Raw genomic sequence first — 27828 nt, forward strand, 5'->3', positions numbered from 1 at the left:
GCAAGCGGGGGGTCGGCGGGGGCGGGGAGGTGGTTCCCTGCCTTGCTGGGTTTTCACCTGTAATTATCCCAATTACAACACCGGGGCGAGCGAGGCTGCACCTAACCCAGATACTTGCCCTCCACGCCCATATCGGGCCGCGTGTCTCGCGTGCTCCGAATAACTTGAAGGGACTTGGTGGCCGTTTATGCTTTCTGGCTATTAAGGACGGTTATGTGAGTCATACCGCACAAAAAATTATATTTAAAGTACGGCTCGTCCTGTTTTTCCCCAGCAGGGTGCAGTTGGGGATAGAGCCAGCTTGCTGCAGTGCATGATTTTGATGTGGTTTCTGTGGAAATCTATGAAAGTGCAAACCGTGAATCCATTTTGGGTAAGGGACATGAGATGTCAAACAAAACCCTCACGAGAAGGCCATAGCATGCAGTCACCACACAAAACCCCCACCAAAATAATCATAATTGCAGCTGAGCGTGTGATACAAAGGCAGCAAGCCAGGTTTCAGGTGTGCCCCTGGACAACTTGAAAACATCAACAACTTCGAGGCATCAAAAGTTTGAAGACCCACCGTGTTCAAGAAGACCCAATTCCTTCTCTTTTCTGCAGCTCGGTTTTCTGTGCTGCCCGTAGGTGTACAAAACAGGTTGTCCCTTTGGAAGTTCCTAGCAGGTGGCTCTGCACAACGCGCGCAAATTCATTTAATGCTCCATGTACAGACGCATAAAGAGGCTGCTGCTGCGTTAGATAACCCGAGAGACGTAAATAACAAAATAGATGGGTGTAAATAAAGCAGAGGTGGGTGTGAAACCTAAACCCCACGCTGACTCCAGTGAAAGGAAGAGCTGTGCGACATACTCTGCGGACCCAACCCACGGGGAACATTATCGAACACGTCACTATAATGGCATTAAGAGATGGCAGGAATTTCACTTGCTGTGTGTCTCAACAGAGACAATATTCCTCCCCTTTAGGCTGCTAAAGGCTTAGCAATGCATGAAAATTTTCTGCCTAAAGCGGAAATTGTACCCAAACTTATTAAAAAATGAATCTGCCCGTTAGAATGTGGAGAAGGAAAGTGCAGGGAACACAAAGCCCAGCCCTGGTGAATTAGGAAGCTGCCGCAGAGCCGAATTTGCCAACAAGCTGGAGATAAGGCTGTGCTGCTGCCAAGGCCTGTTGGGGTGTGTGAGATGACAAACAAGGTAGCTCCCCTCCGCGGCAAACGTTGCTGCCTCAGCCCCTCCCGAATCTCCAACAGGAAAGGGAAGCGCATGTTTGCAGATTTTCCCCCACAGAGTCATTTTTTCCCTCCCTTCTTTCTCATTCTTCCTCCTCCTTGTCCAGCTCCCTTCTAGAGTAAGTCCAGCCTGGCCTAAACCCTTTAACACCGCAGATTTCCATCCTGCCTGCAGTGCCAGGTGCCCCGCAGCAGCTCTGGTTAGTGCCAGGTGACCTGTCCCACCGCGGCTGGGTGTGCGTTGCTTCTCAACCTCCCCACACTTCCAAGCAAACCCGAGTTCTCCACGCCTCATCGCAACACGTTGCCCAGAGCTGGCCGGGACGGTCTCCGTACCGCTTTGCAAATCGCAGATTGAGAAAGTCAGTATGAGCGCAAACACGCTTGGCAGAGTGTGACTCCGTGTTTTGGTAAGAGCTCCCACACCAAGGTGTACCAGGAGCAGTTCATCCTCCCTCCAGCCCTGGCCACCCACCCAGGTTTGCCCAGCCAGCCAAGGAAGACGACATAATTTACGAAATAATTAGTAACCTTTGCTGAACTCCTTCACTCCTGCATGATGACGCTGTACCCAGATGAAAAAAATTGCTATTGGTTTTCATTCAGACACTCACTCAGCTCCTGTGAGACAAACAACAACTATTTTTAATGAAACAGGACAGAATTGGTTTTCCGCACTGCTCAGTATCCTCACTGATTGCTCTCCTTGTAAATCCCTCCCAGGACATGCCCTGCTCTCTTACTCAGTGTTATTCTTGCACCCTGTGAGTTGATATCCCGCCAAGTGATATTTGTTTGAAATTCTCGAACGCACAAATTTGGCACAAAAACTGGAGCAAAGGGCATCCCCCTGGTTACTGCAGCTGGGAGGAATCTTCCCACTTCAAAGTCCAAGATCCACACGCAGCCGTTCATTTAAGCTGCAGAACAAAGTGAACTCTTCCTGCTTGGCTCGCTCCGACAGACTAATAAATGCAGCAGGTAGCAGTAAGCAGAAATGTTGTACAATGGAGTCAACTGTTGAAGGCACAAGCAGTTTTTCAGCTTGTATTAAGACTGATTCACTTGTCGCTGACGTCAATCCCCCCCGTAGTATCTCAGCCTGGGGACTGGAGTATGATAAATACTACCTGTAATGCCATCTGCTGTATGGAAACAGCTCAGGCTTCTCACTATTTATTTAAGTGGTAATGTGCTAGAGCAGAATAGAGTTTATTTCAGCCTGATTTGACTTTGTTTTGACTCTGATTAAAAATGCCTGTCCACTTGAATTTTTAAAGTGATCTGGCATAGAGCAAAAGCAATGCTTGCCTTGAAAAGACGAAGAAGTTCAGACAGCAGAGTCAGCATCAAACAGAAAACTAATGTGAAAAAGACAATACCAAACTTCTCCATCTGGAAGAGTCAAGAGAAGATGCAGAGTCAGATGATCAGCACCTCAGGATGGGGAACTGGGACGTCCCAAATCCTGGCTGTCTGAAATCCTGGAGAGCTGATTTATCTTGTTTATCAGTTTCTCCCTCAGTTCCTTTAGAACCTCACCCAAGTCATCCAGTTTCTCTATAAAACACAAACTACTGTAGTTTAATGGTGACTGTGACTTTTGGTTGGTGGTAAAATTGTTTTGAATGGCGTCAAACTGAAAAAATGTATTTAGATCAAGTAATACACATACAAAACTGCTTCCTCTTAGGATTTTCTTTAAAAGTTTAAAGGAATTATATGACTTCCTAGATAACCTAATTCAGTATAGTAGTTCTTTTGAGCATTTTTTATTACTAAAAACTTCTAACACCAAAACCTGAGACAGTTAAAAGCCTTGTATACGGTGTGTTCGGAACAACCATGCTCTGAACACACCATATGTCCAGCTGACAAATAACAACACCTCATCCATCATCATTTAGAGAGACTGTGGTTATTACACTAATTCTGCTCTGAGTTAGTTTTAATGGCTGCAAATAAACTGTTTAATCCAAAGGATATGTGTCCATGGGCAGAATCTCTGTCATTGTCCCACTGCAGAGACACATGTTGACTTTGCGAGTTTATTCACTCAGATTTGCAGATTCGTAGCTACGTTCAGGACAGATATTGGTGTGCTGTTCTGAGAACTCTAGTGTCTTTTGTGCTGAGGAACAGCAGTGATTTTGTATGTGTAAAAGTAATTAAATTATTTAAATCGCAAGTAATTTTAAAAGGGAAGGGCTATGGTAAAAGTTATACAGTTAAAAATTTTAATTTAACTGAATTATTAAAATAAGCCTGGATGAGAGAAACTGAAATATAAATAGGGCTTTTTGCTTAGTCTTAGCATTTCATAAAAGACATCTGCATTAGTTTTATTGGTGTTTATAATCAGCTACTTCCCCTGTACTTGATGGGACTTAATCCTGCAATGTTTGGATTGCAAATGCCATGCTCTAATGCTTAAACGCACATCAAAATCTTGATGCTTAAAATATAATTAAAATAGTAATACAGTAAATCCCTGAACATGTTTTTTAATAGACAGCAATCTACTGCATCTTAAACTGCTTGAATTTTCATTTTATAGGACCTCCCACATGAGGATTGCAGTGCCCTTTTTAATTATGAATTAACTCATGTTGATAGGATAAATTTAAATCTCTGTGATGGACAACATGCATAATTTATTTATGTCCTGATCTTGTCCTACACACTGTGGAGTTTGCTCTTTGGAACCTGCTTCAGAAGTCTAACACAAGGGTGTTTCTTGTGGAGATGGGATTATCCAAATGGTTTCTCTTACACTCAGCTTCTGTCTTGCCTTTCTTCTCTGTAAGACAAAGGTAGTTGTTTATTTATATATTTCTTTATGTTTCTTTCTGCAGAGACTTACTGCATTCTGTTTGTATGTATTTCTGGAGATGCTTCATTACTTTATTGAACTATCACATCCTACAGTTAAGGAATTCAGAGTTAGTCACTTTAATAAAGAGGAAACTGAAGTGACACAACAGCGATGTTCATCTTCTTCTTCTTTTAAAGCAGGTACTGGGGATGGGGTCAGGTGAACTGTGGGTCCAAGTAAAGCCCTAAATTACTTCTGGAAAAAAAAAAAAGTCGTAAGAAAAACATATTAATTACTCCATACTTTGCTATTGAATGGTTACCCGGTTCTGTTCTATTTCAATGGTAGATGCAGTAAGAAATAATACCTCCTTATTCATCCAGCTCCTGCCCACATGCATTCAGGGAGCAATCTGTGCTGCGGAATAGCTCGCGGATTTCAGCGAGGCTTGGCTTTCCTCTAGGAGTTGGGTCCCCTGTGCACCATCAGCTTTGCAAAGTAATTCTGGATGCAAAAAGAATATATTAAGTTATGTTTTCCCTTGTGCATTGTCAACAGCCCTCTCTACTGATTTTATATCCATCAGAAATGTGTAAACTAACAAGCAGGGATGCTTAAATATTAATTATCTCATCACGCTGCTGTTGAACAAGTGATACAGAAGACAGAACAGGACCAGTGATGATAAACAGTAAATTAAGCACCACTCTCCCTCCAAGCCTGCAAACTAAATTCCAAGTTTCAAAATCTGCAGGACTTCTAGGCAGGAGAAACTTCTTCATCCTTGTTAACTGACCATACGTGGTACCAGGAACAGATTAGTCAAGGAAGTTCAAGGGACTAAGCCTCACCCAGAGAGATGTCTGACCTCCAACCCACGGCAGCGAAGGACAGAGCAGCCACGGGCTCCAGTTGTTCCTTCCTGCAGGTTTGTCCCTCCCAGCCGGGACAAGCACCACAGCAATTAGAGTAAAACTCCAGATTCTGTTTTACTTCCCCTCAAGCAAGAGGATGTGGAAACTTCACTCACTTAATAGTGACAAAAGTAGAGCTTTACTCACCTTTTAACTCACCTTAAAACAAAAGCTGCTTTTACTTCGAACTGCTCCCTGCCTAAGGCCTCCTCCTCTTGAAGCTGCAAGACTTCCAACTCTGCCAGCAGCAAACACATCCTCAGCTGATGGCTACAACCTGTGCCAATCTGCTTGATTACAAAGGGCCAAAGACACAAGAGTTTTCAGAATAGTGCACCAGTATCTAGCCTGAACATAGCTAAAAAGACACAAATCTGAGTAAGCTGGCAAAGTCAACATTTTTCTCTGCTGCGGGACAAGGAAAGACACTGCTCTTTTAAAGATCCCATAACTTCCTCCAAATACAGGCACACCCTCTCCTCGATGGCTGCTGCCAGTCCTGGTGCAGCCTTAGTGAGAAGAAAAAGAAGGAGCCCTATGATGTCGCTTTTACAGTAACTTTTCAAAATGGAAGTGGACTGGAAGTTACTGCTACTCTTCAAGCCTGAAGAAAACCCCCAACACCAGTAACATCATTTAGGAGCCGTGATTGAAAGGAAATGTGTGAATGCTTCCAATTGAAGCAAAATAATCTCAGAAACAGCAAAGAAACAAAGAGACTAAACACATCAGTTGTTCCTCCCCAAGGAAGAAGGTAAGTACAGTAGCTCTGAGTTATTTTAACAGAAGGAATGCAGAAGGGAGACCCAGGTGAGACTATTATTGGATGTGACCACACAGAGGTCTGAGGTACAATGCTGTACACTGGATCCTCACCTTCATGTCACCATGTCCTTAGAAGAATGAGGAGTTTCCAAGGAAAAGGATGATTCCAGGACTTCCACGTGATATCCATCCTGTAACCAGCTCAAATGACCTTGGTAGCCTTGTACTGTGTGAGGCAGACAACAGTCTGTCTCGCATAACTCACCAACACCTTTGTCAATAATTGGCTCTTGTGCAGCAGAGGACGGTGCGAAGAAGTGACAAAGACACTGTATGCACTGTGGAATTATTTCAGTTTTCAAGAGAAGCAGCTGGACCATTCACCAACATACTAAATCTGCACGTCCGTGTGAAGTTGCGCTGTTCAGATGTTGTGACTGGCACAGGGAGCAGTCAAATGTATTAAAAGAGAACATGCCCTCTTGTGGTCTTAAAGCTTTTGTCAGCTTCCCTTCACGACAATAGGAATGAACCTGGTCAGAAAAATAAGAAACACTGTGCGACGCTGTACTTGTCGGCTTGATGCAGGAACAAACATTGTAAAGTTGCTTTTGAACAGATAAGGCAGAACACAAACTTCAACAACTTTAAAACATCATCTCTGGTTGGAACTGAAGCCTGGATGTGAACATTTGTATGATAACCTCAAGGAACCTTGACCACTCACTCTCTAGCTCAGTTTTTCCAAAATAGTAGAAAAATACCTGTATATACGGTAAGATTACTAACAAGATTGATGAATATGCACACCGAGTGTTAAGGACTTGTGGCATTTTCAAAAGGACAAAGAAAATGGTAAGACTTTGAAAATAAAGTTTAAAAAAGGCAGATTACTAAAAACAGAGTTGCAAAAATACACTGAACAAAGGATTCCGTAGCTCACGAGGGGCCATTCCCCACATTTGGTTTTTTGTGTATAGCCCTCCAGTAGCATTTTTGCCCCAAAACAGGTACGTGGCCTACACTTAAATCCCTACACCTTAAACCTTCTCTCGTCGCCCTTGGGCTGGTACTGCCGGGCCACTCGCTCCGGGTTCCCGCCGCGCTGGGCTGTCTCTGAGGGGACACCTGAGAACACCACGATGGCGAGTGGAGTGGCCTCACAGGAGGCCACGTCCAGCCGAAGGCCCAGTGTGTGGCCTCACCCCAAGCCGCCCTCCGCTGAGAGGGGCTGAGGGAGGCGGGAGGAGGCGGCCACGCCCGGCCGCAGCGCTGCCCCGCCAGGCCCGGCCTCCCCGCACCGCCCGCCATGCTGCCCGGGCTGCACACCCCCTCCTTCCCGTCATGCCCCGCGGCGGGCGCGCCCTTCCCGTGATGCTCCGCGCTCCCTAGTAACCGCACCGTTGCTAGGGGCGGCCGCCATGGCGGCGGCGCTGAGCTGCTGGGCCCCTCTCCTCCCCCTCCTGTTCCTGCCGCCGCTCCGGGCAGCAGAGCCGAGCGCCCAGCCCGCCCCCGAGCCTATGGCCAGCGCGGAGGGCCCCGCGGAGCCACCGGAGACCCGCGCTGCCGCCTGGGCGCGCCCCCGCAGCGGGCCGGCCCCGGTCACGGACGGTGGGTGCCCGGCGGGGCGGGGGCTGCGGGACACCGGCCGCGCTTCCCGGGCCAAGGGAAGCCCCGCTCACGGCATCTCTCGGGCCGCCGGTCGTCGTTGGGCCCTTGGTCCCCCTCCGGCTCCCATTGCAGCCACCCGGGGCGGGGACAAGCTCTGTGGTTACATAGTGGTGCTATGGCAATATTGATCACAAGTTACTGTGCTATCAGAAGGTGTTTCCCGCTGTCTTCTGCTTGGCAGGGATTCTTTTATTTAACTTTTGATTTCCCAGAGTTGTTGCCGTCGGTTTGGCTCCCTTAGATCCCTTGCCAAATTAAACATGGCCCGGTGCGTTTCTCCTTAGGGAAAAGAGACTTAAATCAGCGATCCTAGAGACATAACTGCACAATCTAATCATCCGTGTTTAAACTTCTCTTGTTTACGAGGTGAACTAAGGATTCCAGTGCTAAACTCAACTAATGGAACAGTCAGAACTTCAGAGATTCCAGGAAATGCCTGGATACTGTTCAGATGGTCAGAGAACAGCCAGGAGGCTGTACAGAAGTGGGCAACAGTCAAGTTGAAATGAAAGAAGCACTGGTTATGAAAATAAACCTCCTTTGATTGTCCTAACTATGGAGCATTGGTCTTAATTTTCTTCTTTCTGTGCTATTCTTAAGTCTAGATTTATTATAGAACAGCAACTCTCAAAAACAGTTCAGTAGAGTAATCTGTTCTTTAAGTTTATAAACCTGAAAACCTAAGAATGTTTTAAGAAGTTGCTGAACGTATTTTATCAAGACAGTTTACAGTATTGCTAGCGGTTACTTTCTGTATTATTACAATATTTCACAGTATCTAAAGACAGAGAGAAAAAACAACTTTGAAGAAGTCAACTATAGTTATATTTTCCTGATGTGCCAACATATTACTGGACCCTGGGACATGCTCGATACTTGAAACATCTCACTGCTCTATCAAAATGTTTCTTTTTAATTTCTTTTTGCCCAATAAGCTGAAACAAGCAGATAAGCATACCTTGTTTGTATTTTTTTCCCTCTGCAGGGCTGAGTATATTTTCATAACTTCAAAATTTTTATTAAGTTGCCTTTTTAGATTTCAGGGAACACATAATCAGATTTTAGCATGCTCTTGGTTTTGTTATTGTGTTCCAAATACATTTGCTAAGTAGCAGCAAAGACGGCTTTTAAAAAGGACTTAAAAAATAAAATACATGAATTTGGATATAGACTTTTGACCATTGTCAAAAGCAGGGCGAGGTGAAAAATGGAAGTGTCAGGGAACATGCTGTACCGTGTAAGGTTCTAATTCTAATTTAAATCTCTCCTCCAGTTGCCAAGCTGTGTGTTTGTGATCTGTTGGTGGCACAGTGTGATGTAAATTGCTGCTGTGACCCTGACTGCAGCGCAGCAGATTTCAGTCTCTTTACTACGTGTTCAGTTCCTATTGTCACGTAAGTGGATAAAAAGCTATAAGAAATAAATCCCGTTTTATTTGCTGAGTGTATTTGTAAGGGCTCTGTGCTCTCTTACCAATTCCTAACCCTTCTCCTCCTGCCAACCCTCTCACCACTCGTTCCTGCTCAGGCCTGTAAACTTTTGGCTCCAAACAGCTAAAACAGCAAATTGGCCTCTCAGCCCAGTTTCTCACTCACTTATTCCCCATTTCCCGAACTTGCACTCCTTGTTTTTTCCCTGTTTCCTTGTGCTGGCATCTGTGGGTGTGTAGGTACTGATGCTGGGGAAAGAATAATGCACCTTTAGCCTTTAATCAAAATAATGCAGTGTCTGAAAATTAAGAAAGCTGATACCAGGGGACCAGCTGGCCACTCCCATAGGTCATCAGCGTTTTATCAGTAACCTCTTTCATGTTAGTTTGTGATATCAGCTAGAAACTTGATCCATTTGGGGCTTAATGTAGCAGTGCAAGCATCGTTCTGATCCTAGTTTTCCAAGTCAGCATCCCAACCTGCCGCCTCACTGCCAGTCTGTCACTTTACAAACAGTAAAATGTAACATATGAACAAAGTAATGCCAATGGTTGTTTCTTTGCTGTTTAGTTTACCTGAAAACACCTTCACCCAATTTCATTTTCTCAAAAAGGAGTTAAGAAAGTTCACTTCAAAATCATAATTAAAAAAACCCAACAAAAACCTCTCTGTGACTTCTCAGAACACTAAGTACAGCTCTTCAACCCACCTTCTGTATAAATTACGCTAATCTGAACACTAGGGTTTATTCTTGGAGCTTTGAAATTTGAATTAGCAGTCATCCCAGACTGAGGTTTCTTATTGTTCTTGCACACAATGACTACTGCTATCCATTTATAGATATTTATATATATATATATATATATATCAGAAAGGTCTAATCAACGCCTTCCTGAGTGACAGTTTAATTCTCTCAGGTGACTATTCTGTCTTTGTCAACTAGAAATGCATAAAATCAAGTTGTGTTTCTTTCCTCAAATTCTTCTGTGTAAAATATTCATTTTGCATGAAAAGTCCATGGGATTTTCAATTACTGCAAGTATTGTGGATCTCATTTGTACATCTAGATTTATATACATTCGCATAATTGTGTTAGTTACTGAAAGGGTTTGACAGATCACAAGAAAGAGGCTATGTGGTCTCTGAAACAGCAGAAAAAAGGTGATTTATGATGTGATCCTGCTAACAAACGATTCACCTCATGGAAAAGTTTAACTCCATGCTTAAAAAGTAATTTCTAAAGGTCATTTCACTTCTTCAATATCTGTCCTTGACTGTTTTAACTCCGCCTAAGTACCAGTTTGCCAAGGATCATCATTTTGTATTTCTGGCATGTAGGACGCACCAGTTCTCTTCAGGGTATGAACTGGCACATTCGCTGCGCAGCCGTCTGCAGTTCTGCTGTTGGTGAGGAACCCATGGCTCATCCGCAAATATTTTTCCTGCATTGGATGGGTTATTTCACCTCCCTGTTTCTCACTCTGCCATTTCATTTACATGCATCTCAAGTAGGACTTTTTCCCCCGTACCCCTCAAAGTGAATTTTATTCCAGTGTTCACAAAACTGACCTTTTTTCCTGGCCTACATGCCATTACATTACCCTAGAAGTCACACTTCCCACTTGTGTTGTATAAATAAAAGTGCTTCTGAGCTGTACATAGCCTGTGGTACACCCGACACAGCATAAAACAATATAAACCTTCTAAGGAGGCACAATTGATGCTGCCTCAATACATGAAAAGAACTTTAAAATATGGTCAATACTAATTTCTAGTGACTTACTGATTTTATTATCGTTGTTTGCAGAGGTGACAGCCGTCTTTGTAGTCAGAAAGCTGCTACATATTCACTTGATGTTGAAGCAAATCCACCAGAAAGGATATTTAAATTAACTGACCAAGTCAATCCCAGTGTTTTCTGCATTCATGCTACAAACTGTAAGTGGAGTTGTTTTTATAAGCTCTTTAGGTACCAGAAACAGACTAAAACTAAAAGTAACTCAACCTGTCAGAAAACTGGTTATTCTGTATGTTCACAGCCCTTAGTCCTTTCACTTGTAAAACTAAGGGGTTTTTTCTGTTACTGAGTTTTTAACAACTCCAGAAAAAAAATTTTTACTAAATACCATTTCTGTATGTTTTATCCTAAAAGTTATCACATTTTTAAAAATGTTTTGACAGATAAACAAGCACTCTCCTTCAGGCCCCCTGAAATGCCTACTTCTGAAAATTTTGATCTATTGCTTAAACGGTTTGGAAGTGCTGCTTTCAGTGCTAAGCCTGACAGCTGGAACATGAACACAGATGCTCAAAATCCTTCTGATGCAAATGAAACGTATAGATATGAGGTAAATAATTATATGACTCATTTAGTATGAGGTTCCATAAAAGATCAAGGGAATATTGTTTGCATCTGCTCGTAAAAATAAATAAACAAACAAATCACAGTTCTTCTGGAAAAAGCAAACATTATTTTGATCTTTAAATACAGAAATGTAAAAGTAAGTGTAGCATTTTGTGTTAGCTTATTTAAAAGTGAACTGCATTTTTAAGATCTGTGAAAAATAAGCAGCTGTTTTGCTATTGTAAACATAAAGCTGTTAGCATTGGCTTAAGAACCGATGCACATAGTATGGAGTATTGACAGATAGAGTAGAAATAAATACTTCTTTTACGCAGATTTATAGTTAATACAAGTGCTCTAAAACTTTCCATGGACCAAAACACACCTACATACTTGAATGTGTTGCTTTATTTCACAGTACGGTGTTCCTATACAGACAGCGGATGCATTTCTAAGACTTCCTAGTCCTGTTGTCTCCTCTTGGTGCTCCGACGCAAATCCTGCAGGTTGGAAATTGCTTTTGAATTCCAGTTTATTCGCTTTAGAGTGTTCTGCTCTGACTTGAGCTTAATCAGTCAGTAAATTTGCACACGCACAAGTGTAAATTCAGGTAAAGATTCATGAACAAACATTTTTCAAATAGCTTCTGTTTCTCTGGGAGTTTTTTAGACATAGGTTGGAAGTTGCATTGCATCTATATTAAACATTCAAAGTTAGATGTGTAAATCCTTGAGAGTCTTGTTAATGAGTTGTTTATCCAACAGTAAAACATCCTAATTGGCTTAATAAAATAATACAAGGGTGACACCATGAGGGAAGAGGGTATTACACAAAGCAAGACCTCACTGGGCAACCTTTTGTAAGTTGTCCCTCTGGTATAATGAGGTTCCTTTCATAGCCTCAGTGCAACTCAAGTCAGACATGCTTGCTTGAGCTGTACATTTTAACCTTTCATACAATTTTCTGAAAATCTGAAGGGGGGTGGGGAAAGCAGCCACATCCACAACCACACATCTGCATTTTCCAAACCCCACTGTTATTATTAAATATGGCATCATAACTATCATGATGATGATCATAGGAAAAGTCTCTTGTGAAAGAAAAAAAAAGTCTTATGAGATCTCAAAAATGAAGTAATAAATCTTCTAGCTTTTATTAAGCTTCTGTTGTTAAGAAGTAAGACTTTTGACTCATAGCATTTCTGGAGAATCTAAGAAAGTATCATTCTTCACAGCTCACATAAAACCTTATCTGCAATAGAAATCAGGTTTACTTTTGCTTATACTTGAGGTTCTTATATTTCTGCTTTTCATAATTACTCTTTAATTTCATTCAGTAATACTTTGTGACTTTTTTCCAGGGTTTTTAGTAAACCAGGCTACAAAATGCACTAGATCAGTAAGCGTGGAAAAATGTAGCAACATTCAAGCAGTTAGTATGCTGTTCTATATCAACTCCAGCATTTTAGCAGTAAGTATCATTTGAAACAGTCATATAGCTGACTGTTGATATTACATATCTTTTTGTGTCCCCAGAATTAAGTAACTTCTATTTAATAAAGGATATGGTGTTTTATTTGGATTTTTAAATCGTGGGTTGGGGAAAAAGAGAAATATCTCTGTATGTAACAGACTTCTATGCAGAAATCCTTTGGAAGTGTTTTTACTTCAAGCTTGGGTAACAGAAGCATTTACTGTTTTCTGCTTAGCCAGCAAAAATAATGGTCTTGAAGAGACAAGCTTGTGCTGCTGAGCTAACGCTTGCCGCAATGGCAGCAGTTTTATGCAAGTCTAAGCTTTTTCCAAGCAGCCTATTACCAGAGTGCCCATTTCTAAGAATTCTGGGTTTTAAAGAGTTGGCAAACATTTGTACTTAAAGAAGAGCCTGTAAGGTTTAATCCTCTGCGTATATCCTTTTCTTACAAGCCTAAATTTTTAACAGCAAGGTGCAAAGCCTTCCTTATACTCCTCAAATAACATGAACTTTTACCCTACTGAGAGCAAATTTATTTGTATCCAGCCTACTAACAAATCCAGTCTATGGTTATTCTTCAAAACTAAACTTACTTTTTCATTTCTTTTTTGAACTGGAGGATGATGCCTTATGTGTAAATAAACACCTTTTATAAATATTCAGAAAGACAAACCATACATGGAAAATTGAAACTGAAATACAGAATACCTTATCCTGGTAGCTCCTTACTGAAGGTTGTTGAAAACCAGCATAGTCTCCACTATTTAAATAGATTTGATTTACATAATTATTTAAATTAATTTAATTAGTACTCTATAGTGAGTCACTTCTTAAAGACCCTTCCAGTCTCCTCAGAGATTCCAAAGCTATCAGCAATAAAGGAAACCTGCTGAATACTTCACATTCTCACAGGTGGGATCATTCTGATTGTTGAGGACAAATCAGCAAAGGGGTGCTCGCAGGTGTTACCTTTTCATCATCCTGCTGTGGAAGAGGTAGGGAAAACTCTCCCTCAGAAAGGCTTTGAGTGTTTCCATGTGCACCCAAAATTAGAGTTCTGGGTGGCTGCAGAACCAGAAAAGAAAAAGCATGCCTCAGGACAGACTCCGAGCAGCTGAACGTTTTTGAATTGAAAGATGAATTCTCCTTCATCAGTAGGACCGTACATAACACGTTACCCATGTGCTGCTTGCCAGTTCTAATGGCCCAGCTTAGGAGAGGTCAGATCTCTGTCCAAAGGACATTGGACATTCAGGAAGGACCAGATGCAAGAACTGGAGAAGGCTGAATAGACGCTAGAGATGGTCTGTAGGAACCAACCCCCTTCCCAAAGGCAGCTGAAGATGGGATGTGACAATGGAAAAGTGACTTGGTATTGGGGACAGGGCGGTCACCCTTCCAGTGCCAGCAGGTGGAGCTGGCAGCAAAAAAAACACATCAGCCCAGGGAATCAAACACTCATTGAGGAGTCACAAAAATAAAACTTTTGACAAAATGCTGCTCTGAGTATTTTGCAGGCCTGATTGATGACCTTGGCTTGACGTTTCTGCCACAATAACAGTCATGCCAAGCTGAGATCCTTTTCTTGAGTCGCCTTTCTGATACATTTTTTTCAGTGTTTCTGAAACACTAGATTCATCTACTACTTATTGCATGCATGGTATATTTATTGGGAATGTAGTCAAAGCTTGGCCTGATAGAAAATTATGGAAGGCACTGAGAAATTTTCCATTTACTGTCAGGGGAAGAAGAGTCTTGGACTGTAAGACTTTGCCTACTAACCACAAAGAATAGCAGTTATTTTCACCCTGCCTGGATACTGTAGTGTATATCCAATCACTTCCACAATGTAAAAGTTATTGTAATGATAGAGAGTTAAATAGACAAAGCAATTAAGCTTTAACAGCTTTATTTAACTGCTACTTGTAATAGGCCATATGCCTTTGCTATTGTTTGAATTTGTTCTTTTATTCTCCCCTAGGTGCCCAAATCAAGTCAGATGGTAAGTGTCCTTCTAACTTACCCGGAACAACGTGGGGCAAAAGTCTTACTCAATTATAGTTAGAGAGAGTTTTTCACTGACTTTGTCAGAACAGGGACTTTATCCTTAACCTTTGAATTAAAAAATTTCTATAATTTGCTATCAGTAGTGATACTTAGCAACTCCAAGATAACATGCTACCTGCAAAGATTTAAGCCTGATGCATTCCCCTCAAATAAAACTCTCTCTTTTTAAGTAACTCTCTCTAGTTACTTAAAAATAGAGCTGTTCATTGAACTTCAGAACATAGCAGTTGTTCAGAAGATTATTGCCTGCTGTCCCTGTGGAAAAGAACCTGGAGGGGTCACAAATATAATAATATGGAAAACGCCAAAAATAATTATACACAATATTCAGAAATGACATGAATTTGTTTTTCAGGTTAATATTACTGTCCAGTCCATAGTTGTCCAGTCCCTGAATGGAATGCGGACTTTACTTAATGGGAGTGATGTCCTCAGGCCCCCTGTGACTTTGGATGAACTGTGCATAAATATAGTTCTTGGGGTAGGTATGACAGTTCTTTTCTTCCTCATGTTTGATGGAAAGCACGGATGCATCAAATATTTTCTGATTCACAAATTACAAAGATGTGAGAAGGGCCTTGCACAGTTTTCATATATTGTGACATCTCCAAAGCGAATGTGACAGGAGAAACGCTGACTTTGGGATAAAAAGAGAGTGTTTTGCAACAAAATAGTAACTGTATGCAACATAACACAGAGACAGGATGAAATCCTTTTCTATTATTACTGTGCATTTATGGCATAACAGACAATAACATGAGTTTAGAATCTACATTATGCTTGGGAGAAGATGACTTCGGGCACAGGGGTGGCACAGACGGGACTACACAGTGCAAATAATCTCAAATAGGTGAATGTTGGGCTTGTGCTTAGAAAAGGTTTATCAACTACAACTGAGGATATAGTATATCTCTCCCATGTAGCTGGGTATTTCTTCAGCAAGGAAGAAAACGATACTTACAAAGCTTTAAGTTCCTTTTTTTTTTCCTAGTTTCATCCTCTTTTGTATTTGTTCTAATTAATATCTAAAATGTTTAATTTTCAGGTGAGTTATCACATTACATACACAGATGCAGGAGAAATAATAGAAGCAGCTGCTTCTTTTGTCTTGGGGGCAATTACCAAAGAAGCACTTTCAATCCAGCAGAGCTTTGACATCAGCTTTACTCAGGTAACTGCTGGAGATGTTACGGATGACTTGTTGAAAGACGTTTAATTACAAAACTTATTAAACTTGAATCAGAACAATTGTTAGCAGCAAGGTAAAATGTAACTTGCCCTGGATACACAAATGAGGCAGCATTTCAGAATGGGGCAATAAAGGTCTCTGAAGTCTGTTTTTCACGTTTAGAAGCGTCACCTTGTGACTCTCTAACTGTATCCAGTGAAAGCAAAGCCTGCCCCAGTGCTGGAGAACTGTTATAATCTTACAGTCTTATTACTATCATTGTTCCAGGCAGTTAATAATCCTAAAATAAGTAAAATATTTCTGTGTTTTCCAACCATTTCAGTACAGGATAAGAGCTAATTTTGTACTTCTGCATTGCAGGTAAATACAACGCCAGTTCCCCTCAGTGGTAATCCCGGTTACGTTGTTGGGCTGCCTCTCAGAGCGGGCTTCCAGCCACAAGGATATCCTTTCCCCACTGAAATTTTGTTTGCAGCACTTGTTCTGATTCATCTTCACAAACACTTTCTCGCATGGATATCTATAAAATGTATCTGTTCTTCAGCAAAAGTGTGGGGTTTTGGCTGTGTTTTAGAAGTAGCGAATGACTCAGTCCTGACTGCAGTCTCCTGGGACTGTTTAGTGAGATAGATTTAGACTTTCATTGTACACTCTAGTGCTTCTGCACAGTTTAAGAGGAGTTGAGCTATTATATTTTAAGGCTATGATTAAGGATTCTTTCTTCATGATATACATCAAGTATTGAATTTCACTTTAACTCTGTGTTACATCTGGCATCATTCAGAATACTAACAAATACAGTCAACTTACCATTCTGCAAAGTACATCCAACCAGGACTGCCTGGCAGCACAGGGAGCCAGAACCCCAATATTATTTGGTTATAACATGATATCAGGCTGTCAGTTACGGTAAGAGGACTTTTTTTTTTCTTTAGAGCTTTTTAACCTTCTGACAACCCTTTCCATTAGGATCTGTTCAGGTCCTGGGACATTTATACTGCTATAGGAGTATTTCATTATAAAAAATGTCATTTAATTAACAATGGTCTTTTCTCTTGAAAAGATTATGTACATTAGCAACTGTAGCCAGAGGGCTTGAACAGTCCACGAGTGCAAGGAGGAATTATTACTGTGCCAAAGCAATACATATTGCTTTAACTTTTTTTCTTTTTTTATCCTCTGGAAGAATTACTGCAGCTATGAAGTGCCAGCCTTTGACTCAGACCCTCCTAGATTTGCTGAAGGGACAAAGCTTTCCTGAATACGTGGCGTCATTTGGCAATTCTCAAGCCCAGAATGTACTTGACTGGGTGCCGATAATTCACCTCCGCACCTCAGAACAGGTAAAAGTTACACCGCTACCGCCACCCCCATCGCTCTGACTGTCCTTTCTCCCGAGAGCTGTACCTGTGCTGCAGCATCAGCTTAGGTTTCTCAGACCTATGGGAAAAAAAAAAAAAAGCAGAAACAAACTGGAGGAAAGTCCTCCTGGAATATTCACAAATGAGGAGTTTCACTCTTGCTGTAGAAGACAGAGTTTACTTTTAATCAAGCTGGTATCCAGGCACCTCAGTTGTGGATCAGGACAGCACGTTAGGTACAAAATGAGTTTTAGCCACAGTGTAGAGCTTTGCTTTTCAGATTGGATGAAGCAAAAGAGGCGAGGTTGAAAGAGTGAAGTAATAGAATCAGTGTTTCTGCTTGGTGCTCTTATGCCAGGTTAAAGTAAGAGAGCAAAAATCCCTTAAAGCATAGAAACAGTATATTTGAGTGACCCAAACACTACATTTATTCTTAACACCATCTGAACTAGCCCTTTTCCTCCCGCTGCCGCTCAGTCCCTGCTGTTGGTGGCAGGCAGTGCTGCTTGGCATGTGCTGAATGACAGCAACTCCTCAAGAACAGCTTGTAGATTGGTTTCTTGCGTGCTTTTGCAACAGTGAATTATTCCTGTAACCAAAAACTTGGCAGTTCAATAAAAAAAAGCCTAAAAATATTTGAGATTGCAAGCTTCCTACTAAAAAGAGCCAGCTCAGCACTAGCCCTAAGAAGAAATACCTACAAATATTTAAGATCGTAGGCTCCAAAATTCCGCTCAGTGGTATTACTGAAATAAGTCTTCTACTAAAAAGAGCCAGCTCAGCATTGTCACTAAGAGCCAAAGTCCTGCACGGGTAGAACAGTCCGGGTGAAGTGCAGGTACAGAGTTGGTTTGTCACCTACGGAGAAACCACAGGGACACCCCCGAGCCCAGGCTGCAAGCGCCTTGTCCAGGGCCCAGGCAAGACGTAGCTGCTCTGGTAACCGCCTGGAGCGAGCATTCGGGGGGCATTCTGCCATTCTAATAAGATGAATAATTAACAGGGTTGCTTCTGGCCAAGTCAGACAATGAAAGAATGTATAACCCTTTTCAGAGCGCATGCCAAATACCAATATCTCTTGAAATAGAAGTGAAGTGGACTAAATACGGATCCCTAGTCAATCCACAAGCCAGAATAGTGAATGTTACGGCAACGATCACTACTACCACATTGAAGCAGGTACGTAATTAAATTACAGGGTTTAAGATAAAAAGAATGGCTTGTTTTGCTTTGGTATCAGCTGTGCAGCAGTGACCCAGTTAATCTCTTTATCTAAAGGTGGCACTTCATATTAGAATGTATGACACACAACCCTTTCTGTTCCAACTCAGACAAAACTGTGGGCTGTTTGCCAAAACACACTTCAATAAAGATCTATACATCATTCATTAAGAGAAGCATGGAACTATATATGAGAAAAAACTTTTACAAATAACAGCTGAAAATATAACCCAGTCCAAACAAAGCAGTTGTACAAAGAGAAGACTGAAGCTAATGACCATTTTTATTTTCATTGCAGCTTCCCCCAGGAAGGGAAAGGACTATTCCTGTAACAAGTTCTGTTGTGTTCACTGATATTTCTTCACCTGCAGAGCCAGGCTATAAAGCTTGGCCCACCATTAACATCAAGTTACCCTTTGATTTTTTCTTCCCATTTGTCTAAGGTAAGCATGCATCAAAAAAAAAAAAAAAAAAAAAAAAGCCATATTTCTGCCTTTTTCTGATTTTTAGTTCATTTCCTGAGGAAGCAAGCTTTATTCAGCCACTGTGATGGGCCATCAGTTCCTTCTAAACTGTAGACACCCTGGGTTAAAATTCACCAAGGGAGAAAGGGTGTGAGCCTTAGTGAGGGTTCTCAGAAGTTTTAAAGCAGAAAAAAAAAAACCCAACACATTAAGCAGAAATTTCCCAATTATACCTCCGCCGAAAGGAAAAAAGGTTGCAGGATGAACGTGATGGTGGCTCTGAGTGGCCAGTCAGCACACGTGCAGCCTCCAGCTCTGAAGCAGCGCTCGTCCAGCTGCCTGCGGAGCAGCGCGGAGGCTGGAGGGGAAGGGAAGGGCACAGGGACACAGAACGCTCCAAAGGAAAGTAGGTTTCATCATTCTGTGAACAGCAGAGCTAAATTGTTAATTAAAGTAATTGTGCTATTAGATGTGGCCTCTGCTTTATCTGTTTTCATAGATTAATAAGCCATATATTTCTAGCTATTTTTCCCAAACCACTAATTAATTACTTTTCTTTAAAAATCTGAACAGTTAAGTTATGCTTTCAGAAAAGCTCAATGACCCTTCCAGCTGAGATCACCTGGACACACCTGCTACAGCCAACACCTTTCCAAATTCCCACTTACTGAATCTGACACTTCAACTATGAAATAGTCTCACCCCAGGGACCTTCTAGTACCTGAAAGAGTTGACGTTGTGTTCAAACACCAGCCTGGTCTTTTAGAATACACTTTCTAATGGTTTTTCTGAAGTCTAACTGTTCCCAGCAGTCCACTCACCTACATCTGTTCTTACATATTATAATTCTTTTAATGTGTTGATTTATGAGCTGTGGAAGCAGGAAGAACTTTGGAGCCCAGGAGGCCACAAACAAACACTTGAACTGGAAGTAGAGATGAGAGAACACGGTATCAGAATTCCATTCTGCTGCTGAGAACAAGGCATTGTCTGATGAAAAATGGCATGTGTTTGCCTCTGTTTTGGTCTCGATTTGATCGTCAGCTAAAGGAGTGGTATGTTGGTATTTTTGAAATGAAGTTTTATAAATAACAAAGTGGCACAAGCAGCAACAGAAATGAGGAAACTGCCAACAATGTGAAAAGAATGGTTGGCAAAGAGAAGTACTCATGGCGAATGGTCAGCTTGGAGAGAAGAAGTGACATATTCAGCCTCGCTTCTTATAATTTGTACTGCAAGTTTCTACAAGATGTTGCAAACAAAGAACATTATCACAGAAAAATTCAGTTATTTTAAATCTGGTACTGTTGTGGATGTACAGCTTGTAAAGATGTGTCTTTATTAAATTATTTTGAAGTTTTGACTGTACAACTGTACAATAAACGTCTTATGAAATCACTGTTTACCGGGAGCATGCATGATTAATTTTCCAGCAACGTTTGTTTTTGCAATCCCAAGATCTAATCTAAGTGTGGTCAAATAGAAAAATGTTTACAGACAACACTATACAAGAGAAAGCAAAGAGACAGGAAAACCTTTCAGGTCAAACTGGTAGATTGCTACACTGCTCTCTCCAGGGCAGACATCCCCACCTCGAAAACTGGCCTCCTACTTTTGCTCGCTGATGAGTCCGTGCTGTTTTAGTATCTTGTTAAGCCTCTCAATTTCTTGCTCCTGTGGGAGACGAAAGTCAAATCATTAATATAGCTTTTATGTTACAGCAGCAGGAAGATCTGTGGGAACCTAGGAAACTATTTTAAGGTATCTCATGCTGCAGTAAAACAGCACAACCTGGCTAAAGTAAGTAGGACGGAGGTGGCCGTCGTTCCTTCGCAAGAGAGGCGGCGAGGGAAGCACGGGTAGGGCTGTGGTTCTTCACCCCCCCACTTTCTGGTGAAGAAACTGAGCTGACAGTGGCAAATCTTGCAAAAGGAGCCCAGGCCAGATTGTCCAGGGGAGCAGCCAGCGGGTAAATCTTTTAATTTAAAATGTTTTCTTACCTTCTCTATACAGCTCTGTTCCAGTTGTTCAACCTTTGTTGCAAGTTTCAGGTTTGCTTGCTTTAGCTTGGACACTTGTTGTTCGGAGCGGGTCTTTACCGATAGAATTATTCCTGTGAAACAATTCACAGCGGATTCGTTTTACAATGTAAAACAGCCGCTAGCAGGAGGCCGACGGTACACAGGGTCTGTACTCAAGGAGTTAAACGTGTCCCTCTCCAGCTCTGCTTCTGTCCTCTTCAAACCACCCTTCCCAAGCACTTTCCTTAATGAGGAGAGTTTTAAAGCAGCCCCCCCTGCCCCAGGATTCAGATACCAACACTGCTGGGAAGTGCAGTCTGGCCTCGGAGCTGAATTAATCAAACTGTCATTCAAGTCCTGAATTTGAATCGTCCCTTGGCAGAGCCTGGGGGGATGTAACTGGCAGCTTTGTTGCATATTAGCCGGTTTTGTGTAACCGGGAGCTTTGCTGTAAGGGCACAGCCTGGGGCACCAGGCTCCTGTCCCTGCCCTGGGGCCGGTGGCTCCTGCCCATGTCACAGGACGTGGCACATCAGGCACATCAGCGGCTCCTGACGGTTTTGGCTTCACCTCACACGCCGTTTCTCATTACGGCGGAGGTGTCACTTCTGCACTGAAACATTCTGAGGTTATTACATGTGAAATTAGCCCCCACAGCAAAGGTGTTTCCTTCCCACCCTTTTCCAAGGGGGGGAAAAAAAAAAAAAAAAAAAGCTCGGTAGGATCAGCAAGAACATCACGTTCTTCCTACCGGACAGAGCTCTCCGCCGGCTGCAGAAAGAACCGCGTGTGCGAGGGCAGGCACTGATGCGTGCCCGTGTTTCTAGTTCTACAGGCAGCAGGTTTGGGGTTTGGGGGTTCACTGCTCTGCAGACAAAGCAGCGATGCTGCTTATTTGCATTGGTAACATCAGACAGTCCCCACCTGCCTGTAACCCAGTCCCTGTGGGTCAAGAGTGACTGAAGGCAGTGAACCGTGCCTGGGTTTAGCCACGCAGCACCCCAAGCTTGGGGCAGGTTTTCTTTGTCCCTCTGTCCCTCCAAGCGGATGGGCATGGAGAGAAACCTGGGTGGAAACCCAGGAGCACCCAAGGATAAGGAGAGTTACTTGTAAACACAACACTGCTGCTCTGCTGTAAAAATGAGGTTCCTGCGGCTCATGCAGCTGCACACGAATCCGGTTTCTCTCTGACTTTCACGCTGAACTAAAAAGAGCCCCAAGCTGCTCTCATGCCTTCCCCATTCCTGGCCAGTGCCACCGATCAGGCACGTTCTCCCCATCGCAATGGCAGCGGGGGGCTGCAGGTGCCGGATTCGAGCCCGGCCATCCTTTCCTTTTGTCCCAGCTAACAAGATTTACAGCTGCATCAAGTGCAGAGCACTCACCCAAAGTGCACTCGTAGGCCCAGGACGGCACTTGGGCTGAGGTTTCATGTGGGAATTAGGGATAATTCCACTGCCACATTTTTCGAATCTCAAAATCCTTTCCCAGACAAGGCAGAAAGTGTTCCCAGCTACGGTCATTTCAGAAGTGTCTGAATTTCCATCTATTTGCAACTATTTATGGTTACAACAGCAGAGTCAGTAAAGTCTTGCTGGGAGAGCAAGACCCTGGTGTCTCGCAGATGGCTTTGAGAAGGGAACAAAGATGCCATCCCAGATAATTCAGGGAAGGTTGGCAAATCCAGCCCAGGCACAAGGGAAAGCTCCCGACCGGCCGCGCACACCTACCGTTGATAATCCTGGCCACGCGCCACAGCCGCAGGAGAATCAGGAGCCCGATAGCTTCAAACTCGTGCTCCCGGAAGACGAGGACGACGTCGAGGATGAAGGACACGATGACGACGATCCCGTCCAGCACTTCAAACTTGTGGTGGAAGAATTCCCAGCGGTAGATGAAGACCTTGAACCCCACCTCAACCAGGAAGATGGTTAAAATGGACAGGGAGAGATAGTGGAAAACCTGGGAAAAGACAGTGTGAGTTTAGGGTCAGGAAAGCCCCCTGTGTGCAGGTGAGCAGGGCAGGTTGGAAAAGCTCCACCGCTGCAGGGCACGTCTGGTCTGAGTCTACGAGGGGGAGGACTGGGGACTTTCCTCCTGCTCTAAAGGACAACCAGAGCGAGCGTGGCTGGGCAGCCAGAGGCTTTGGGTAAGCCGGACCAGGAGATGAGAAGATGACTTGGAGAAGGGTGACGAGAGCGATTCAGCTCTGCCACAGCCCAAGGAAACACGAAGCTGCTGCACGGACCAGCATAAGCCAGGTTGGCTCCGCACGCTGCAGGGCTGTCACACGCGTCCCTGCGAGACCTTTGTCCGTGTGGCTGCAGCCGCCGGCTCAGCAAGGCTGACGGTCCAGGTCCTGCCTGCCCAGCCACCCCATCTAGTGGGCTTTGAGCCACCGAAGAGGGAAATCGTGGTTCGCGTTGACATTTCCCTGCATTTTACCTTTGGGGTTATATTATATTTGTCCGGATGGATGATTTTCAAGTCCATAAGCAATTCCCCCAGGACCAACAAGGCATCCAGGATGACCAAGCAGACAACCAGGATCTGTTGGAGGAAAAGAACCGATGATAACCCCTTCCCAGCATGGACGGATCGGCAAGAGGAGCTGACGCAGCTCTCACCTAAACACGCTCCAACCTCCTGCATCCCCAGTTTGGCTGGTGGTATTTCATGGAGCTTTCTGTTGCTCCCAAACAGGACCCCCACTCGAACAGCCCCCGATCAGTGGGGTATTCTCGCAAAGTCTTGCCCTTACAAAACCGCTCAGCTCCCACCAAACCTGGCCGTTTCCCACCATTTGACGTGGGGGATCTTGGGGAGCAGGAGCCGTGGGAGAGCACGTGCCCCCAGCCGCGCTGTGCTGAGCGCGCACCGAGGCTTATCGCCGCTCAGGAAACATCTGCACCGGCTGCAGAGCGGCTCGTTTCCAACAGGACGGCCCAGCTCGGAGGCAGCAGCCGCTGTCGCAGGCACCGTGAGCGCTCAGGAGCTCGGTGCTGCTCCCAGACCACTCTGAGCTCCATCCCGCATCGCCTCTGCTGTCACAGGCGCCTTTGGCCGCATCTCGCTCTCATTTCCCTTCAGTCTGAGTGTGTTCTGCCTCACCTGAAACCTGTGGGAGCTGAAGAGCCTCTTCATCATGATCTGGAAGGAGACATGGCTCCTGGTGGGCTCCAGCTTGATCTCCGAATCCGGCTGCTTCTCCCCAGCCTCCTCCTCCTCCTCCCATTTCCGATAGTCGTTGCTCCATTGCACGGGGTCGTCCCCCACCACTGTGAAGTGCTTCAGGTACCTGGACATGGCTCTGGATCAAGCTGGCATCACCTGGCCAGCGTCTGAAGGACAAGAACAGAGAGTCAACTTCCTGCTCGGGACTGACCAAGGATGCCAAATCTCCCCCGTTTCACCACAGCAAGCGTGACAAGAACGTGATGCTTCATTCAGATGCAGCTGGATGGTGTGGATGGGCCCTGCTGACGGGAAATTGCTTAACGGTGGTGCTGCTTGTTTTGCATCACCTCCCACGGTGCGACGTGGAGTCCCCGCCACCCGCCCCAGTGCTGTTTGCACCCCGTTGTGCTGCTCTACAATGAGGAACTTCCCCACGAGGTATTTCTAAACATCCCAAAACAAAGCATCAACTACGGGAGAAAAAAAAATGCCAGGCCTTATCTCGCATCTTGTGATGCAAGAGGAGGCAGCTGCCGATTTCCCGTTGGAAAGAGCCATTGTGTTTCTACTAGACACTGATGGATGGAGGGTATCGGTCAGAAGCTGGATGCGGGTGATTTCCTCTCCTTCATTTGCTCCCTCACGCCCCACCTGTCCGGGCAGGCTGCTGTTAGCAACGCCCAAGCCAAGCCTCCCGCTGCGCCCCCAGAGCTGCCCTCGTCCCTTCGGGTGGCCGCAGCTGCAGCCCAGCTGCCCCTGGGCTAACTGGGGCATCACCACCCTCCAGCCGCACCGCCAAGCTGAACAACAACGTAGTTTCCCTTCGCTAACACCCAAGACCCCTATGTTTTCAGCCTCCACAGGCAAAATACACAGGTGAACTCTCGTGTTTCATCGTGGCCGGTGCGTGACGCCGTCCCGGCACACGGCTCCCCCATCTCCTCTCCCGCACCCCCAGAGCTGACGTCACCCTTGGGCATCCCAGCCTCAGCCCGTCCCTGTGGGCACCCAGTGAGGACCAAGCCCAAACCTGCGGATGATTCCAGTTGCGGCTCGGCGCTGAGAACGGCTGCAGGGAGAGGCTCCGTCTGCGCCCGCTCTCGTGTTCCCCTGTCGCAGCCCCACCAGCTCACCCTTCCTCTTTGGGCAACCTGGCGAGACTGCCTGGCCCACAAACCCGCCCCAAAACCGCTACTGCCGCCGGCAGACAACTGCGTCCCCATCCCCAGCGGGGCTCTCCATGCACCCGTCCTTGGCCAGAGCTGACCCGGGGCTCAGCGCAAGCCGCTCTTGGCCCACTGGAGCTGCCGTGGGTCTGCCCGTGCCCCCCGGCTGCTCCCCCTCCCCTCCGCTCCCTGCAAACGGGGGTCTCTGGGGGTCCCGGTGGGACCCGCTCACAGCAGCGGTGGCTGCTGGAGGCCACGCGGGCTCCGGACCACTTTGTCACCCGCTGTAGGGGACAGTGACGGCCCCGCGCTGCTGCCCCAGCGGCAGCACCTTCGTTCGCAGCCGCCGGGCGCTGAGTGGAGCCCCCCGGGGAGCTGCCCCGGCCGTGGAGCCCCCGGCCCGTTACGGAGCAGCCTCTGGGCTCGCCCGGGCCGCGGGGCCCGGAGCCGCCACCGGCGGATGGAGCGGCCGGGGCTGCGGCTGGGGCTCCCCAACCTCCCCCGTCCGCGCCGCCGGCCGGAGCGACCGTGTCGGCTCCGCGCTCCCGGAGCGGGACGGAGCCCCCGGCCCCGGCGGGACCCCCGCGGGGAAGGACGTGGCGGCCCCGGGTGGGGGCCCGCTGCAACCCCCCCGCCCCAGAGAGACACTCACCGATCCAAACCCCGGGAGCGCCCCGGCCACTCCCCGCCCGCTCGGTCCCGCTCCCCCCGGTTCCCGGTACCGTGCGCGTCCCGGCTGCGCCCCCCGCCGCCCTGCGCCTCCCCCGGCGCCGCGGGGCCGCTCCCGGCCCAGCCCGGTCCCGCCTCCCCCGGCCGGCCCCGCCGCCTCCTTTCCCATCGCGCCCGGAAAGGCGCCGAGCGGGTCCCGGAGTCCCCGGGCCGGGGTCCGCACTCCGACATTTGCCATTTTCGCAGCTTTTTCACCCCAGGCTCGCAGCGATACGCCCCTGAGCGGGAGCTGCCGGAACAGGACACGCTGGATAGAGTTTAAACTTTTTTTTTTTTTTTAAGACTTTTAAAAATCATTCCCCTCAGCCCACCGGGTAAACCAAGCGGACATCCAGGACAGGCACGACATGAAATCATGAGCCGCTGCTGAGATTAGCGCTCGGCTGCTGAGCAGGGGCACAGATTAGTCCCACGAAGTAGGTGGAGGTCCAGGGATCAAAAGGATTACAAAAGTGTAAACCCTAGAAATTAGGCCTGGATTAACCTGCCTCCATTTACAGGCTCAGGCTTTATCAGGCAGCCTCTTCTTATTGAGGGTTCCCCTTGCTTTTCAAACACGAGCTGGTTTTGGAAGTGCCCTGAGCAAACTCAGCTGCAGAAAGGATCAAGGACGCATCTCTATTGCATCTCTAAGACAAACCTGAAACATTTCCAATTCTTCCCTAATTAAGAGGTGTATCTCAGCTTTTACACTTTTAAAGCCAAAATACATTTCTTGGAAAGGGTTTTCTCCTGGAGACTGCCTAAAACTTTTCGTGGAACCTGGAAGTTTTCTATTGCCTCATCCCACAGTGCACAGGCCCGTCCCCATCCTCCTCCCTGGGGTGATGGGGACTCAGCATCAGCAACACCCTCCCAGAGCTCTGAACCCCTGTCCCTCCACCATCACCCCAAAACACCTACTTGCAGAGATCAGCCCAGTGCAGGATGAAGGTGCAGTCCTGCAGCAGCACCAGGGAGGAGTTTTATCTTGGGAGTTTCCAGATAATTGAGGCATTTTGGTCTCAGCTGACTCCAGTAAACACCAACACAATCAGCTGAAGGTGGAAGGCACCACCTCAGGACTAGAAATGCAGATGGCAGATCTCCTGAGAACTCAGCAGGCCTGACCCCCTTGTCAGTAAGAAGTGCAGGTTTTAAGGAGAAAACTGCCAGCTTCTGCTCCCCGTGAGCTGAGTTGTCTTCATGCTCCGTGGGCTCAGCTGGCCCCATGCACAGCTGCTGAGTGGAGCTACCAGGGTGATCACAAACATGAAGCTGCATTGTCAGAACTTAAATAAAATCCCAATAACCAGTGTGTGCCCCCTGAGCTCTGAGGGGCTGTACATTAACCATGGCTGCAAGGCAGCATGAAGCACTTAGTGAGGACCAGGCTGGTGCCCAGTGCGATTTCAGGGTGAATCCAGCGTTACGGGGCTGGAGCAGGGGAGGCTCAGCTGCCTCATGCCAGGGCCTCACCTCAAACCTCTTCCCAGGCTGCCAGTGGGCTAAGCTGCCAATTTCTACACTTCATAGTAACAGCACAATTTTTCACAAGCCAATTTCTTCCTTATATCTGACCTATATCTCCCATTTTTCAGTTTAAAGCCATCGTCCCTTGTCCTGTCACTACACGCCCCAGCTCTCTCAGCCTGTCCTCCCAGCAGAGCTGTTCCAGCCTCAGGTAATTTCTGTGGCTCCTCTGGCCCCTCTCCAGCAGGTCCACGTCTGTCCTGTGCTGGTGACCCCAGAGCCGGACCAGCGCTGCAGGGGGGGTCTCAGCAGAGCGGAGCAGAGGGGCAGAG

The 27828-nt window shown here is 45.7% G+C and overlaps 2 protein-coding genes across 6 annotated transcripts; one reads left to right on the forward strand and one right to left on the reverse strand.

Moving 5' to 3' along the window:
- The first annotated feature begins 7134 nt into the window (after positions 1–7134).
- TCTN1 (tectonic family member 1) lies at positions 7135–20084 on the forward strand. 4 transcript variants are annotated; one of them, XM_065646484.1, is made up of 15 exons: positions 7135–7342; positions 8676–8796; positions 10640–10770; positions 11014–11180; positions 11595–11682; positions 12537–12646; positions 14631–14651; positions 15072–15197; positions 15762–15887; positions 16266–16348; positions 16674–16814; positions 17092–17248; positions 18320–18445; positions 18786–18930; positions 19525–20084. In XM_065646484.1, exons 1-14 carry the CDS (start codon positions 7153–7155, stop codon positions 18927–18929), a joined length of 1731 nt encoding a protein of 576 aa, XP_065502556.1. In that variant the 5' UTR covers positions 7135–7152; the 3' UTR covers position 18930; positions 19525–20084. The 4 variants fall into 4 exon arrangements, with proteins under 4 accessions (XP_065502556.1, XP_065502552.1, XP_065502553.1 ...); XM_065646480.1 differs by having other exon boundaries at positions 7153–7342; positions 19823–20084; XM_065646481.1 differs by lacking the exon at positions 18320–18445 and having other exon boundaries at positions 7153–7342.
- Positions 20085–20139: 55 nt separating this feature from the next.
- On the reverse strand, positions 20140–26060 carry HVCN1 (hydrogen voltage gated channel 1). Of its 2 annotated transcripts, none has more exons than XM_065646486.1 (6): positions 26038–26060; positions 24084–24313; positions 23418–23522; positions 22703–22934; positions 20952–21064; positions 20140–20625 (listed from the first exon to the last, which is right to left on the reverse strand). In XM_065646486.1, the coding sequence occupies exons 2-6, from the start codon at positions 24276–24278 to the stop codon at positions 20560–20562; spliced, it is 711 nt and encodes a 236-aa protein (XP_065502558.1). In that variant the 5' UTR covers positions 24279–24313; positions 26038–26060; the 3' UTR covers positions 20140–20559. The 2 variants fall into 2 exon arrangements, with proteins under 2 accessions (XP_065502558.1, XP_065502557.1); XM_065646485.1 differs by lacking the exon at positions 26038–26060 and adding an exon at positions 25968–26033.
- Positions 26061–27828: the final 1768 nt, after the last annotated feature.

The sequence above is a fragment of the Caloenas nicobarica genome, chromosome 16, assembly GCF_036013445.1.
Source record: "Caloenas nicobarica isolate bCalNic1 chromosome 16, bCalNic1.hap1, whole genome shotgun sequence".
NCBI classification, from domain to species: domain Eukaryota; kingdom Metazoa; phylum Chordata; class Aves; order Columbiformes; family Columbidae; genus Caloenas; species Caloenas nicobarica.

What these genes read in the sequence shown, in the direction of transcription:
- TCTN1 (XM_065646484.1), top strand. Translation starts at nt 7,153, where the DNA reads ATGGCGGCGGCGCTGAGCTGCTGGGCCCCTCTCCTCCCCCTCCTGTTC. An exon ending in TCAACTCCAGCATTTTAGCA is followed by an intron (nt 12,647 to 14,630) that starts GTAAGTATCATT and finishes ATTCTCCCCTAG; the next exon opens with GTGCCCAAATCAAGTCAGAT. An exon ending in GCGGGCTTCCAGCCACAAGG is followed by an intron (nt 16,349 to 16,673) that starts ATATCCTTTCCC and finishes ACTCTGTGTTAC; the next exon opens with ATCTGGCATCATTCAGAATA.
- HVCN1 (XM_065646486.1), bottom strand. Translation starts at nt 24,278, where the DNA reads ATGTCCAGGTACCTGAAGCACTTCACAGTGGTGGGGGACGACCCCGTG. An exon ending in AATATAATATAACCCCAAAG is followed by an intron (nt 22,935 to 23,417) that starts GTAAAATGCAGG and finishes GTCTTTTCCCAG; the next exon opens with GTTTTCCACTATCTCTCCCT. An exon ending in CGTGGCCAGGATTATCAACG is followed by an intron (nt 21,065 to 22,702) that starts GTAGGTGTGCGC and finishes ATTGTTTCACAG; the next exon opens with GAATAATTCTATCGGTAAAG.